The sequence below is a fragment of the Rhea americana genome, unplaced genomic scaffold (genome assembly GCF_003343005.1).
Source record: "Rhea americana isolate MKP2758 unplaced genomic scaffold, rheAme1 scaffold_281, whole genome shotgun sequence".
NCBI lineage: Eukaryota > Metazoa > Chordata > Aves > Rheiformes > Rheidae > Rhea > Rhea americana.
Window position 1 is genome coordinate 358814 of NW_028186403.1, and position 15540 is coordinate 374353.

At 42.6% G+C, this 15540-nt stretch overlaps 1 protein-coding gene across 1 annotated transcript in view; it reads right to left on the reverse strand.

Annotated features, from left to right (window-relative positions):
- GRIN2B (glutamate ionotropic receptor NMDA type subunit 2B) overlaps positions 1–15540 on the reverse strand; it is a 210853-nt gene that overhangs the window by 25161 nt on the left and 170152 nt on the right. The window contains exons 5-8 of the mRNA XM_085308779.1: positions 5393–5601; positions 4913–5084; positions 4113–4266; positions 2428–2553 (exon numbers count right to left, since the gene is read on the reverse strand). Of these exons, the coding sequence (XP_085164905.1) occupies positions 2428–2553; positions 4113–4266; positions 4913–5084; positions 5393–5601 (661 nt within the window). The remainder of the gene's footprint in view (positions 1–2427; positions 2554–4112; positions 4267–4912; positions 5085–5392; positions 5602–15540) is intronic.

A 15540-nucleotide genomic window follows, 5' to 3' on the forward strand; every position in this document is an offset into this window, starting at 1 on the left:
TGTTGTCACCAGAAATAGAGTTTGCTCAGAAAAAGCTCTATCCTTTCTAGCTGTTCAACAGCAACGTTGTCTTTGCACTTCCAGCATAAACTGGCACAAAATATGGACTTTGCTGTGCTTGTGTGGGTGCAAGGAAGAGCACCATCTGAAGATAACAAGGCTCTTCAGCTACCTCTGAAAGTGGGTTTCATTACCTGTCTATTGAAGACACACAAACAAGAGATGAACCCAGTTCCCTCTCCCCATGTGCTGCTTCTATGAAGGGGATATAAGTGGCAAATACTCTGACATATTTCAAGAAAATCAGCAGCTTTGTCCTGGATAGCCCAGGAACAGATACAGTGTTTAAGAAGGTGCTTTTTCCCCATATTCACTTCTGAGAGCAGAAGCAAATTACCATGTCTGCTGAGGAAGTACTACACTTGAAAACTTGTGAAATCCTGCATGTTTCCCAGCGGTCTCAGATCCCCGGCATATGCCAGTTCCATTAGCTGAAACCAAACCAGAATCTGTTCAATCTGAGCACAAGAGGAACTCGCAGGGAGATTGCAGCCTGAACTACCCCAAGGATCTCACTTCAGACACTGAGAAGATCCCTCTAGGATGGGAGCCCTCTGGCAGTTTGAGGGCCTGACACTTTTCCAGTGGTGCCACCTTGGCTCTCCCAAATTTTGGGCTAGCCTCCCATGTCTTATCTATTCCCTTGGGTACACTTGTGCTTGTACAGTTTGGTGCTACTGCCTGAGGTTAAGGCTGGCTCCAACAGAGGAGCAAACAAGACGGAAGTCTTCTGACAGTTATTTTCCAAAACCCTGAGCAGGAATAGTATAGCTTTCAACTGAAAGCACTGTGCTTCTCTAAAGGCAACTGAAAGGTGCAAGGGGCTTATTTTCCACTCTTAAAGCAGAATTATCATCTGGCAAAACTGGAGCCTGTAGGTGCCAGAGAAACAAAGTTGCTGTAAAATGGCATTGTTTGGCATTCCTTGGCTTTTTATATACCAGAGTGGTAGTCTTAAACCCCTCTCTGCTTAATGAGTGATACATATCAGCCATATACCTCTGTAATATGCACTATTGCATGGTCTGGACTTGTCCTAAGACACAGAAGTACAAGCCGTGCAAATCATCAGTGGGAACTGTAAGGTGTAAGGAAACCTTGAGAAGTTCTCTCCTAAAGCCTTCATCTCTCCAGTGATTACTTGCAGTACTTTCTCAAGCAATGGCTTTGCTTTCAGTTACCTTGTCAGCTAAAAACCAACACAATGATGGGAATCTCCAATCCAAACCATGGATCTTTTGAGCTCTCAGACTCTGAATGCCCAACAACCACACAGCGTCATTTCAGGGCTGGGCCAGGGCATGCCCACCTGATCCTAGCTTCTGTCCTACATCTCTATTAATATCTCCCAGATGACTCACAGTTTTAACATATACTTGCCTCCACAGATCCATGTGGGCAAGAGGATGTGCAAAGGCCCTCCCAGCTTCATGGTAAGAGAGAAGCTCTCATATTCCACAGTTTTGTCTGCATCTCTGTTAACATTTCTTTTTTTTTGCTTCAGCCCCCTCATATCTGATAGTATAAATTCATTCAAAGCACTAGATAGTAAGCAAATGAGTGCATTTTCCAATAACTCTCTCTATATACATTTTGAACTGACCAATAGGCCTCAGAAAGGTTTGAAGGGCTGATTCATCAGGGGATGAAGCTAAGGAGATGACAGTTGGTTTGACTTGCTAATTATCTTCATGCCAATAAGGCAAAACAGATTCCTGTTTCTCAGGCTGTCTATCTGCCCTCTTCTTTAATTCAACAAGCTTTCTTCTGAAGATCAAAACCACAGAGAGGGGTCACTCACTTGTTCCCATATTTCCTGCTTTCTCTACAAAATACTGGCTCGCCCACTCCCAGGAAAACGAGCTTCTCACTTTCTCAGTTGGTTTTGATAAGCCAGAGGGCCAGCTGGGGGAGGGATATGCCCAGGTGACAGATGTGGAATCTGGAGAATATAAAACTATGCTGGGGAGGCCAACAGAGCGGCTTGTTCTCAAATGAGATGCAGTACTGAAGGGCAGACTGACAATGCAGAGCCCTCTGATTGCCTTAGAGAGAGCAGAACCACAGGCACTGCCAGCACCAGCTACGAGAATCCATTTCCCCTCAATGAGAAATGAACTGGAGCTAGTGCGTGCTTTAGAGATGAAAGGCACCACAGCTCAGTCTCCTGAGCCAAGCAAATTATTCATTATACACATCTGTTCTCTTCAGTCATTTTTTCCGCCTTTCTCTCTGCCCTCTTTAGTCAGAATGCACAAATTGGAGCGGACTAGATCCATATCATGTTTTAGGCAACGAAAACACCACTGATGAAGGAACCAGGATTAGAAATGAGAGAGGATCACAGTAGGAAATGAATCCCCTTACCTCTGCCATCAGCAAGGCACCGATTATAGCCCACAGGGCTGAAGTACTCAAAGACGAAGACAGCCACTGCAGAGATTATAAGCAGCATCACAAACATCATCACCCATACGTCAGCACTGAATGGCTCTGGAGAGGAAGAGAAAGTCATGGTGAAAGGTCAGATACACTACAGCCACCTCACTCCTTCTTCACCTCCTTTGCCCTCTATAGCATCCTAGTGAGAATGGGGCAAAATGGGTTAGGTAAAAAAACGATTTTAAAAAAAGAAATTACTGTGAAACCTTTGACATAGGTCTGGAAAACTCCTTGAACTGGAAGAAGTGTAGTTTCTTTTTCGGTAATGACTGCATTCATTCTGACTGCTACATTTGTGACACATGGCTCCATCTGGAACTACATGCAGCCACTGTGACATGCATTGATAAAATGCATTGATTAAAGATTGTTCCCAGGAAGTCCTCCAGCACCATCTGGAGAGAGTGAGGAAAATCAGACAGAACTGGCAAAGGCTCAGACGAGCATCTAAACTTTGAAGAGGCTATTGAGCCAAAGAGCATCTCCAAATTTCCGAGGTTCAGTGATAATGATTATAGTTTTTCAACTATTCCATTCCTGTAGCAACAGGAATACTGGCTTATTCTAGAAATGTTATTATTCATATTTTGCAAGTATTTAATCCCTTGCAGGTCTTCTCCTTCTCCAAGCCTGAACTGATGAAGATGGGACTGAATCAGATCAGAGAAACTTAGAACTTTGCTCCAGACTACAACCAATATTGGAACATCAATTTATTTGCAATTTAAAAAATTGAGTTATTTTTACTGCTGCTTTTACATACCCTGTCCATATCGGTGGACTTGGCTAAAGGTGAAAACTACTGAAGAGTGAGCAGTAATGAAACTCCTAGTTAAAGAGGTTTGTAAAAAATTCTTCACCCATATAAAGTTACTTCTGTTTGTAAATGCAGGATTCTGGCACAGAGCAGACAGTAATTATATAACTCATGTAGTGTGTTTGCTGCATCATAAAGCATTTTATAAAGCCAAATAGTAGATTCTAAGAAGGCATGGATGCCTTGGGAAAATGCAGTATCATTTCTGCATTCTCTGATTGCCTGCATTACCAAAGGACATTAGAAACCATTTTATTAGAAGGCATGGCATTAGCTTCACAAAGAACTGATGACACAACTGTTTTTCGAAAGCTCTGTTAGATCTTTAACTTTCTTCAGTTGCTCTGTCAAGGGAGGGTCAAGTTAATAATTTCTTTACAAAGGATGTCTCTAAAGATGCAACATTTCCTTGCTAATTATTATCACTAAGTACAATGGCATACCAAGCATAAGGCTTGGATCAATTTTCTTGTGGCTTTGAACATGCTTTTAGTTTAGTCACTGGGAAACTATGTGCTGTAGTGTAGATGGCAGCTCTGAATGAGACGATTCTCTCATAGAATTAGGCGTAATAATTATTGAGAAATGCCTTGGAACTTCTAGGTAGTAAGTGTTTGCATTTGCCTGGATTTTGCTTGCTTGGGATTTTGAACTAAAACATTATAATTTATTTTTATATACCTGTCCCACAGGTATTCCCAAAAAAGGACTTTCAGGCTAAGAGTCACAAGCAACCTTCACCTAATTTTTGATGAACGTAGGGTGAAGTTTTAATTTTAGATTAAAATGATACCTAAGAAGGCAGAAGGTGAGACAGTTCCATTGCTACGTGACACCATGACACTGATTCCCGTCTCAATGAAGGGCACAGAGAAATCCACCACTTCTGAACGCTCCTCATTAATGGTAAGGGATCCCACAGCCATATAAGCCCGTTTGGTGACAACCTGGAGGAATGAAAGAAAGAGATCACACACAAATCCAAGACTAGACCCTTTTGAGCAGCACAGGCAAGCCCCTTATCACCCTCCTGCCTTTCCACACTGTCTTTTTACTGCCATAATCCCCTTCCCTATATTGTTTCTATTGTCTCTTCTTTTTAATCTTTCATCAGGACACCTTCTTCTTCCAGGAAATCCACAGAAATTAATCTTCCCCTCAAAGCTGGTATGTGTATAAAAAATAAATCCACAGAGGTCTTAGGATAAACACATCATCCTCTGAAAAGACGCCTTATCTCATTTTTCTGTCCTTGCTTTCTCCTCCTTCTAACACTGCAAAGTTTTGTTTTTCTTTATACATCTTATATATACTCTAAGCTTAATCTAAGTTGCAGCCTCTCTGGTGCATGGATATCACCCTCTTTCTTTGACTGTGAAGGCCAAATTTGTGACACCGTAGGGAATAATAATTAGTCAATGAGCAGAAAAGATGGTCACAGACAGGATGTCAAAGCAGATTAATTCACCCTATGTCCAGAAAGGATCCAGGTCAATCATTTCTATACAGTCACTTCTGTCCCTTCCCAGGAAGAAGGCTCAGTAATAAGCCCCAGCCCAGGGATACAGCCCATGCCCTCCTTTTGCTGCTGACCTCTCCAATCATTCCATTCCACGTCCCATTGATCTTTTTCCCATGCTTGCCATTAGTGACCAGGTAGAGGTCATAGGTAAACTTGACAGACTTTGAGATTTTCTTGAGGATGTCAATGCAGAACCCCTTGCAACATTTCTTCATGTAATCCGGTTCCTCATCAGTCTTGTTCCTGAACCATCACAATAATCACGGGTTAAAAGACTGGCAAAAGCTCCCTTAATTCCCCTCTGCCATCAGTATGCTTCCCTCCCACAATATGCCACGGTGAACTTCACTTGTACTGTCTGTGCTTAAGGGTGAGGGGACACACTGCAATGACTCGCACAGCAACGCCAGTCATGAATAGGCACGGGTCAGGCTGAGAAACCCAAATGACTTTTCTGAAGAGGATTATCAAGTTATGCCAGTATTGGCCTCTTTATGTTCTTTTGAGAGGGGAGGGCCCAATATGAAGAAAAAAAGCCCACGGATGCATACTCAGTCACGATGCGTTTTTGACAAGGGACTGTGTTCCTCATGCAGGTGCCACTGAGGGGGTCCACATTCTCCACAATGACGAAAGGTGCCTCTTCGAGGGTCACAATACTCAGATGATCGTCCTCACGTTCCTCAGAGTCAGGATACAGCTCGAAGCGGGGCCATACATAATACTTCATCTGCAACTTTTTTTCTTTCCATTTCCCGACCTGTGGAAACACACACAATGAAAGACAGGCTCCTCGCCACCCTATCCCTCTACATCAACCACACCCCCTCACTGGTCAAGGTAGGAGCACAAGTCTAGGTACTAGTACAGACTAGTACAATCTTGGAGTGCCAGTGCCCACACTCACAGCCTGTGTGAGAAGGAAGCATTTCTAAGGACAAGGCCCTGAGGTAATGAATTCAAAACGGATGGTAGAGGGGAGCAACAAAAATGTTTGGGATATCTCACTTTGCTGATGGTCTCACTCCCTGGGCAAGTGAGTGGATGAGTGTAGGGGGGGAGGGGTACCATCACTATGATCAAACAGACATGATGTCTTTCAGCTTTCTCAGCCAAACCACAACAACAGTGGAGCTTGCCTCCTGAAATGTTGACTTCAACCTGCTAGCCACAATAAAAAGTTTTTTCCTATTAAAAAAGAAATCAAAACAAATACTGAAACAAAATGTCATTTTGAAACAGAGAAATTGAAATACTTCACTTGGAAAAGTCAAAAGAAAACTTTAATTTTTCAGAACGTCATCATTTGTTCTCAGTGAAATTCATCAAGTAGTTTCATTTTAACTGAAATTCTTTTTGCTCAGAAATAACTCCTGCTTCTGGAAAAAGGCTGTCCATTCCTGGTCAAGCCTGAGTTCTCCTGAGGGACAGAGGATACAAGCAATTGAAGAGGGAGATGTTCTGCAGTTTCAGGAGTGTCTTCACAGGAGAACTTAGTCAGAGATGCTTGTTTAACAGCAGTTCTCATTATTCCCTGCTAAGAGCTTACTAAAATATCTGCTCCTGTCTTTTCACAATCACTCAGTTACATACTTTAGCTGGAGACAAAGAATTGCTCCATGTTCCTGACATGTGAAAAGGAAAATCTAGGATCATTTATGATTTTCATTCTCGCTATGTTTCCATAAGGATATATTACAATCTTACTTCTTTTCCTTTTCCACAGTGTGGTATTTCTTAAACAAAGAGAGGTAACATTTTCAGAGGCCAAAAAAGCAGGGTGGGACTCCTTTGCCCTGTAGCTACTGCCACGAATCAGAGTTGCTGTTTTGAAGCTGCTCCAGTCCCTGAAGAGACAATACCTTTAGCACAACTGCTGCCCGTGGTAGGCCGTTCCTTCCAGAAATTCCAGGAAAATAATAATAAAAAAACCCACCATGGGCTATACTTTCAACCTCTCGGAGCCTTGCCTTTGTTCTCCTTTCCCCCCATCACAGTTGACACTAATTAGCACCTTGGTTGGCAGCTTGAGCTGGGAGTACAAGAAACTAACTGGGCTTGAGCACGAACTTCCCCACTCGTTCCTCAAAGAAAGCCCGCCAGGCCAGGGCTAAGGCATGTTGATGGCAGTGTGTGTGGAGAGCGGGGAGGAGAAGCTTACACCACTGCTCTTAGCAGTGTACCTGCTCGGTGGGTAAACAGAAAAGCTTTGCTCCACTGCAATCCAACACCACCTCCCACCACCCCCAAAATTTCACTCATTTATTTATTTAAATGACAGGAAGGGAGGGAGAAGCACTTATTAGAGGCTCATTAAGTGTCAGCGGTTATTCTGTGAAACTCAAAGCCCAGCTGGGGTKTGGCATTTGAAAGCAGCCAGAATTCGCATAAAACACTTGTCACCTTCAAAACAAACAAACAATCGCTTCATCTGGCTATGAAAGAAAAACCCTCTCTGGGGAGCTTGCGGAGGGAGAAGAAAGGCAGAAGGTAGCACCCGGAGACAGCAGCCTGCCCCTATATCGCTCCAGCAGCCTGCCCCTATATCGCTCCGGTGTGGACAGAGCACCCCGGCAAGAGTAGGGCTGTAGTTTCTGTGAGAAGGGGGTGAGGCAGCTATGCGGCTGCTCTGACCCTCTCTGAGGACCTTCACGATCAGCATCTGGCAAAAAAGGCCAAGCAGAACCTGCCTCCAACACTCCCCGTACCCGAGGCTGTTCGAAACAAGAAGCAGAGCACACAGCATTTTTATTCTTTCTTTCGCTCTCTCCCCCTCTCTCTCTCTCTCTTTTTTTTTTCTTTTTCTTTTCTTATTTAGCAAACAGGGAGAGTTTGTTTCAATTTTTAAAAATACTTTGAGCAGGTGAAAGCTGGCTGATTGGRAGCCCCAGCAACTGAGGCCCCTTTTGCCCATAGAAGAGAAGTAGTTTTGGCTAGCACAGCAGTCTGTCCCCAGACTAATTTTTAAGCCTTGATGTAGAGAGTGCATTTCTTAGGGGATAAAGAGCATATATTCATAATAGCCTGCTCAGCCCTCAACTTCCCACYCGTTGACCAAGCAAGTTAATTTACCATCATCTGGGCCACAGATTTCAACAACATATCTTTACCCCACTGGTAACTGAGCTCAAATCCCCCAAAAACATTTCAGCAAAGCCACTAGACAAGCAGAATAACACATGGGGCTCGGTAGGGACTGGTGATTAAAATGCTGTACAGAGCAGCCTAGACTTCAGCTCACTAACATTAACTTAGCATAGAAATAAGCGGTTGATGAAAGAGACATCTTGCAGTATCTCAGCAGCACTTAGATATCACAGTAATAGGCATGATATAAACCCCTAAATGATAAATTAGATCAGATAGGCAAACTCAACTCATAATTACCCAGAAGTTCGCTGGGACAGAAGGCGAGTTTGTGATGCTGTGTGCCAGGCACGTTTCACAGTGCTGTACTACTACATAGCTGACATTATGAAATTAGAGTAACAGTGACAGTCTTGCAACAGCCTCCTGAAGCACCTAGCTGCAAATATGGTATTACATGTCCTGTTTCCCTATTATCCAATAAAATCCTTATAAATTGTCTAAGAAGGAGGAAAAAATAGGATGTAAGTGAATGTACTGGCCTAAATTTTAAATTAACTGTGGAGTGTCTCAAGAACACGTGCAWATTTTACCATTTCATCATTAATTTGAACAATTAGGAATGACAAATAATTACCTATACGCCTGCAGGTATGTACTGATATGAATAAGCAAAATCAGAAAACCTTTGTGAATCAAGGGACAGGGGCAGACTTTGCTAAGCGCTCATACATGCAAGATTCAAACGTGTATGCAAGTACTTGAAGAAGAGGAGGCCTAAGAAACACCTGGGCAAGGACAGTAAAGATGGTGAGAAAAGCCACATGTGCAAAGGGCAGACTCAATGCAAGAGAAAGAAACTAAAAACTGCATTCTGTGCTAGACAATCTGCTATGAGAGGAAAGGAACAATTCACTGTGGGGACAGAGGTTAGTCACAACAGAATTAAATGTCACAGATTTGTCCAGGTAATGATGCCGACTCTTAAAGAATATAACCTGCCAAGCTGTGCAGAGCAGAGTAAGSCACTTTTGAAGTCTCAAGGTACTTGGTATTAACAGCTTGTAAACTGCTGTTACTTAGGTTCTGCTTAGTGCTTGCCTCAGCAAAAAGAGGAAAAATAAACCATTCCAGGCATCCTACATATTGGTCACCCTGCAGCTCCAGGACCCACCAGGTGTTCTCCGATCAGCATTCAGCCACCTGAACTCCCACCAGGAATCCTGGAGGATCACAAAATCAGCAAAAATAAGGATAGAAGGGATCTTTAAAAATCCATTTCTAATTATATTCTCCARTCCCTGAGTATGATCCTGCTTACCAAACCTCCCAGAGCAGGTGTCCTTAGAGCTCAAATCTCATTTAACTACTGAGCTACTTCCCCTTCCTCTGCCTGTACCACATCCAATCTTATAAAGAAAGGAATGCCATTTTGGTTTGAGGGTGGATCTGGAGGTGTTGAGGGAGGGGAACAACTAATTGTTGCTGTAAATTCAAGATATTACTTTGGATAACAAGCTGTTAGGAGGAGGAGAAGTCCAACATGATTGCAAAGAAGAAAGTGAGAGCTATTGTAGAACAAAAAGTCAACCACATATGCTATTGGTTTGCCTAAGTGTATAAGCTATCCAGAACAGACAAAAGGTAAGATTACCTATACACAGGGAAAATAAGTCAGAACCTTCCCAAAGCCTTCCAGCAGGGTGGCAAAGTGCCTTAACCACTGTATAAGGAAAACAGAATAAAAATATCATAGAATCATAGAATCAGTAAGGTTGGAAGGGACCTCTGGAGATCATCTAGTCCAACCTCCCTGCTCAGCAGGGTCACCTAGAGCATGGTAGACAGGGTTGCATCCAGGTAGGCTTTGAATATCTCCAGAGAAGGAGACTCCACAACCTCTCTAGGCAACCTGTGCCAGTGCTCCRTCACTCTCACAGGGAAGAAATTCCYCCTCAYRKTCAGGCGGAACTTCCTGTGCTTCAATTTCTGCCCATTGCCTCTTGTCCTGTCACACAGGACAACTGAAAAGAGTTTGTCCTTGTCCCCTTGACACCCTCCCTTCAGGTACTTATACACATTGACAAGATCCCCCCTCAATCTTCTCTTCTCTAGGCTAAACAGGCCCAGCTCTTGCAGCCATTCCTCATAGGGCAGATGCTCCAGCCCTCTGATCATCTTCTTAGCCCTATATGTTAACGTGCATCTTTAAAGAAAGGTGTTGTATCATATTAGTCCCTGAAACTAATTCTTAACAGAGTTTTTTCTCCCTCCCAAGGGACACTAAGGCTTKTAAGAGCCATTTGTGATAGAGATTTGTCTAACCTGTCCTCACACTGACAGACAGCCCACGGTCTCTGTGGGAAGTCTGTTGCAGTGTTTAACTATGCTTCCCCTTAGAAAAGATTTTTTGCCTGATGTCTAACCTAAATCTTTCTTGCTGCAATTTAAAGCAGGAGAAAGTGTTTYTCCTTATTCTTCCACATGTGCTGTTTTCAGTGTTATCAGGTCCGTCAGATATTTATAACACAGAAGAGCTGATAGTYTTGTTCAGTGGATATCATACATGCTACAATGGCAAAAGCAACCACCTGTTCAAATAGCCAACATCCAGAGAAACCATTTACAGAATCCTTACTGAAATTTGTAGTATGGACAGCACCAAGAACAAGTTAGTCCCATGAATTTCCAAGATTCTCTGTTCCAGCCAGGGCAGAAACTAACCTCTGAGTTTTTCCTAGTATGCTGAAGTAAGATTGCAGGACACAAAAGCATATGGAGAAACCGCTAACTAAATATTAAGAAACAGAGAAACAAACTCCCCTGCACATTTAGCTTTCAAGGACTAGGCAGCATACAAAATCTGAGGTTACATCCTGCGWGAAAATTGAGGGATTCAGATGATTTCTTGTGCAAAATGCTCAAAAGCATAGTCATCTGATTTGGGGTGGAGGTTCAGGAGAAAATCTGGATCTTCAGGCCCTTTTTAAAGAGATTGCAGGAGAATTATGTTTGGGCAGAGCCTTTGATAGTTTTTATCTCATTCAGGTTCCTCCTTCCACCATGCCTTGCACTTCTGTTTTTTTTTTTTTTTTCCTGCCTCTTAAATCTTCTGTTGCTTACTGCCACTCCTGATACATAAGAGATACCAGAAAAGGAATAAAAAGGATTGGGTTTYATTTACGGAATAAAAAAAGACCATTCCAAACTATGCTAGGACTCTGTTTCCCTTATTTCCTAAAAAGAACAGTGTTTCCTCCCTTTTTGCACTCTGTCTTCTGGTAACTGAGGGGCTCATTCATTTGAGTGGTGTAACACTAAGGCAGCAACACGGRGCAGTGATTAGAAATCACCAATTCCCTATTTTGTCAAAGACCTTTTGGACCTGATTGGCAAACACTTTTGCATCTCCACTCTGTGTTGTGTAAAAATAGAGATAATCATATGTCCTTACCTCCAGAATGCACTAGGTAGATAAATAGAGAAAAGATCTTGAGGCTCACAAATAGTGTGGAAATGAGCAGATAAATACACACACACGTACACATACACACACAATTTGACAGAGCTAGATGAGAAAACATTTATGGCATGTAATTGTGAATGGTGCAAATGGGAAAGCTTTCTGCCTTTAATCTTTGCTGTCAGAAAGTTAACTGGGAAAAGTATGTAACTTTTACACCTGCTTTTAAAACATGGAGTTGGGAAAAACAAAATACAGAAAAGTTAAAGGTAGGATGTTGAGCAGCTAGGCAAAAAATACTAATGATATTGGCGATATAGTTGACATCCCCTCTGGGAGAGGCCAGTTTTGTCAGTACAGTTGTTACAGATCCTGAATGAGGACACAGGAAAACCAGAACAACTAGGCAGGACTCAAAAAGAGCTATTGCAAGAATAATAGAAACACCATAGAAATAGCAATTATAACTGGGACACAGCCAGTGGAAGGTATGCGCTGCTCAGGGTACATAAAAGTAGAAGTAAACTGAGGGGTGCTATTGTAATCTTAATGCTACAGTATACTGTAAAGAAATAAAAGAGGGTATGAATAAAATAGAATCATTTGAGATCAAGATAGTTTTTGGAAGACTTGTTACAAGATATTCTTTTGGGATTACACTACAGAGATCTGCTGTAAATCCACAGGCTTGCCTTTCAGTATGCATAAGAGATGTTATTGAAGTTATTAAAGAGAAATTACATCAGGAACTAAGTCATTATGGGAGAATTTAGCTTCCTAGAGATAAGGTGAAGAACAAATGCAAATTTTAACAGCAGCACCCTTATGTCTTTTTTTCTGGACCTGATCGTTGACACATTTCTTCACCCCAAAATTACTGATTAGACAATAGGTCATAGTGTTTTACACTTAGTTTGTGCAAGCAGCAAAGAATCTTACAGAAAAGCTAGTTATCAAAAATAACCTTGGATTGAGTGATTAGGGGAACAGAGAGCTTGCCTTAAAGGAGGAGATTAAACAGCTTGTTTAACCTAGATAAATGAAAGCCAAGAGGGGATATGACTGGTCTCTATAAATAAAGGGGGGACAGATGCACAAGGGAGGAAGAAAAGTTTCTTTTAAACAGAAAAACAATGTTGGAACAGGAACAAGTGGTTCAAAACTAGTTATGAGGAAATTTGCCTTGAAAATAAGGTGGTTTTTAACCATCAAATGAGGGAGGTTTTCAAACAGCTGTCCAAAAAGAGTAGTGAAAGCAACTTAAGTGGGGTCAAGATGACGTATAGCTGGTTTGTATAGGGTTACATAATGTTACTACATACAGCAGAAGGGATAGGACCAGATGACCCTTTCCAGTCCAGTGGCCTTAAGTAAACAAAAGCAAGAGGAGGAAATCCTCTATGGAAAACCTTTTCTCCTTGACTTTTCAGTCTACAGATGTCAAAACACCATCTAAATTGTTATCCCTCTGTCCCCCAGCTCATCCACATGAACACAAAGGCTCTTCTGACTGGTGTCTCCACATATTAGGCACACAGTTTCTTCATTCAGCAGCAAAATCATTTTATCGGCCCAGAGAATAGACCATCCCTCTTAGCCTTTAACCAAGCTGGKGAAGTCAGGAGTCTCATTCTCCCACTGCTGACATCACAGCCATTTCCAAACACTTCATCTCTGTGATGCTGCAAATCTGYTTCCTTAGACAAGCTGGTCTACAGCTAAGTAAGCAAGCAGAGAAGAGATGCCAGAGAGAGCAAAAATCTCCTGTTTACAAACACTTACGGTGATTAATTAGCTACCTCAGCTAACGCAGACAAGAAATGGTTGTGAACACACCACATGCAAAATTAATTAACACAGAAAAAACATTCCTTCCTGAACCTCAAGTTCACCTTCCACAACCACCTGGGGAAGGCTGCTTTCTCCACTGCACCTGCAGAAGCAGGAATTGCTTCTGACGGCCTTTCAATTAAACAAGAAGCATACAGGAGATGGTGCAATTTTCTTCTCTCTATTTTTGAACAGTACCTAGAATATGCTAGAGGGAGGCTCAGCACGGAATAAGGACAGGATGAAGTACCTGCTGTTGCTTTACATTCCATTTCTGCAGTTCTGCAAATAAAAGCACTTTTCAGAAATGCAATACCCATGCTCACTGAGGTCTGGCATTTACATAACTCTTACCATTTTTGCAGAAACATTTCTTTCCTGAACCATTTATATGCTTTCTGCAGTTGCTGAGGTCCTGTACCCTGCCATGATTAGCCTGAGAAGGTTAATGAGATATACTTTGAAAGCTTCTGTCTTCTGCAAAGTGAATGAGCTATGGAGCTCCACCAGCTTCACAGAAAGGCCAGGAATGCCAAGGTGTCTGCCTTGGTAAATCATTCCTTGGAGCTAGAAGGTATCGCTAGAGCATTACAGGCATAAAACCAGCCAGTAACAGCTGATCACTGGCTGATGGCATTGCTCCTGGTGGTTGTGTCAACTTTGTAGCACAGAGCATCATTCATTTAGTCAATGTTGGATCATGCAGGAGTTGTATGATTTACAGGAGAACATATTAACAAAAGATCCTCAATACTTCATGATGTACATGAAAATGGCAACCATGTTTAATGAAAATGCATACTGCAGTCAGCACAAATGTAACTGGTAGTGCTGGCAGAGGGCATAGTTCATGGTAGAATGGACTGTGGACTGGGTGGGCTGGAGGATGTAATTCAGGAAAGCCATAGCCTCTAAGGGGACAAACCAGATGCTTGGATTTTGGAGGAAGAGTTAAAAATATATATATCTTTACAAGCACTGCAGACTTAAAAAAAAATACTAACCCAGCATTGCACAACTGCATTATCCAGCATAAACCACCTCCCATAAACCAGGAACCACAGCACCTAACTCAGGCTCTTGCTTCAATAGCAATTCAATTTTTCATCTGTAGAGCCTCATGCCCTTCTGAAATGAAGCTCCTGGGTGAGGAGAGGGGAGCTTAATTCCATGTTCTTAAAACCAGCAGGTTCAGGCTATTCTGATTCCGCTCTGGGAGATGAATTAGAAAGCTAGGGAGTTTTAGACTGCCCCTGTTGCTTACTCATCTAAAATGAAAGCAGGTTTCATCTTGAGTGTCTCTACTGATTTCCTCCACAGAACTATGGGGCAGGGAAAATGTAGCAGGGATATTCGTAAAACGGCGTGTTTTGTGTGATAAGGTGTTCAGGAGTTACAAAGATTTAAAGAAAGATATATGTATGCATGCATTTTTATGTGTATGTATAAGCATCTAGATACTTTATAAAAGCATTTTGCAGTCTCTAAGAGCACATCCGCATTGTGCAGGTGTGTGCCTGCATCCAGTACGTGTCCGTGCATGTAATGCCCTATCTAATGATTTTTCCCATTGGTTTTTCCTGTTGAGTGCTGGGTTTGGGTTTGCTTTTTGCTGAGCTTTCGTTTCTCTCACTCAAACTATTTCTCCCCCTCACCCGCTGAAACATGCTACACTGATAGAGGAACATGCCAATTCATGCTACAGTCTGAGAGAAAGTATAAAGCTTCAGCTGATGGGTGCAGTAATGAAGTGAACCCTGACATGTTCCTGCGTCCAGTGATACCTACTCTTTACCCAGAACGAATCTCTCTTTCAGGGTCTCTTGGGATCTGAGAGTGAAGGATTTTTTTAAAAAATGCAGATCTACAGGAAAGCCAAAGAAGTCTTCTCATACAGAGAAAAGCTAAATGTTGAAACAGCCATGCTGGCAGGTGTGGGAGAGGATGCAATATGAAGGGGGCGGGGGGAGGGGAGGTTCTCTAAACCTCACTGCAGAGGCACAGACCRGCACAGCCACATGCTCACCCCTCTACATGGAGATGCAGCCTATTCAGCTCCTATCTCTCCAGCTGGAAGGGGAAGAACATGCCTGACTGAAAGAAATATTGCACATTTTGAGAGCAAGATTTCCAATAGACACTTGCAGAGCTGTAGACCCCCCACTTCCTTTCCTCTCCTACCCCCGAGAGCTCTGGGCACGTGATGGAAAATGCCGCTACCCCACTGCACAACCTCTTGTCGAGATCCCAACTCTGTATTTGCTCTGGTATAACCGGTCTCCCAGGGAGGAGTGGGCAAGGACACCCAGCTGGGCTGTG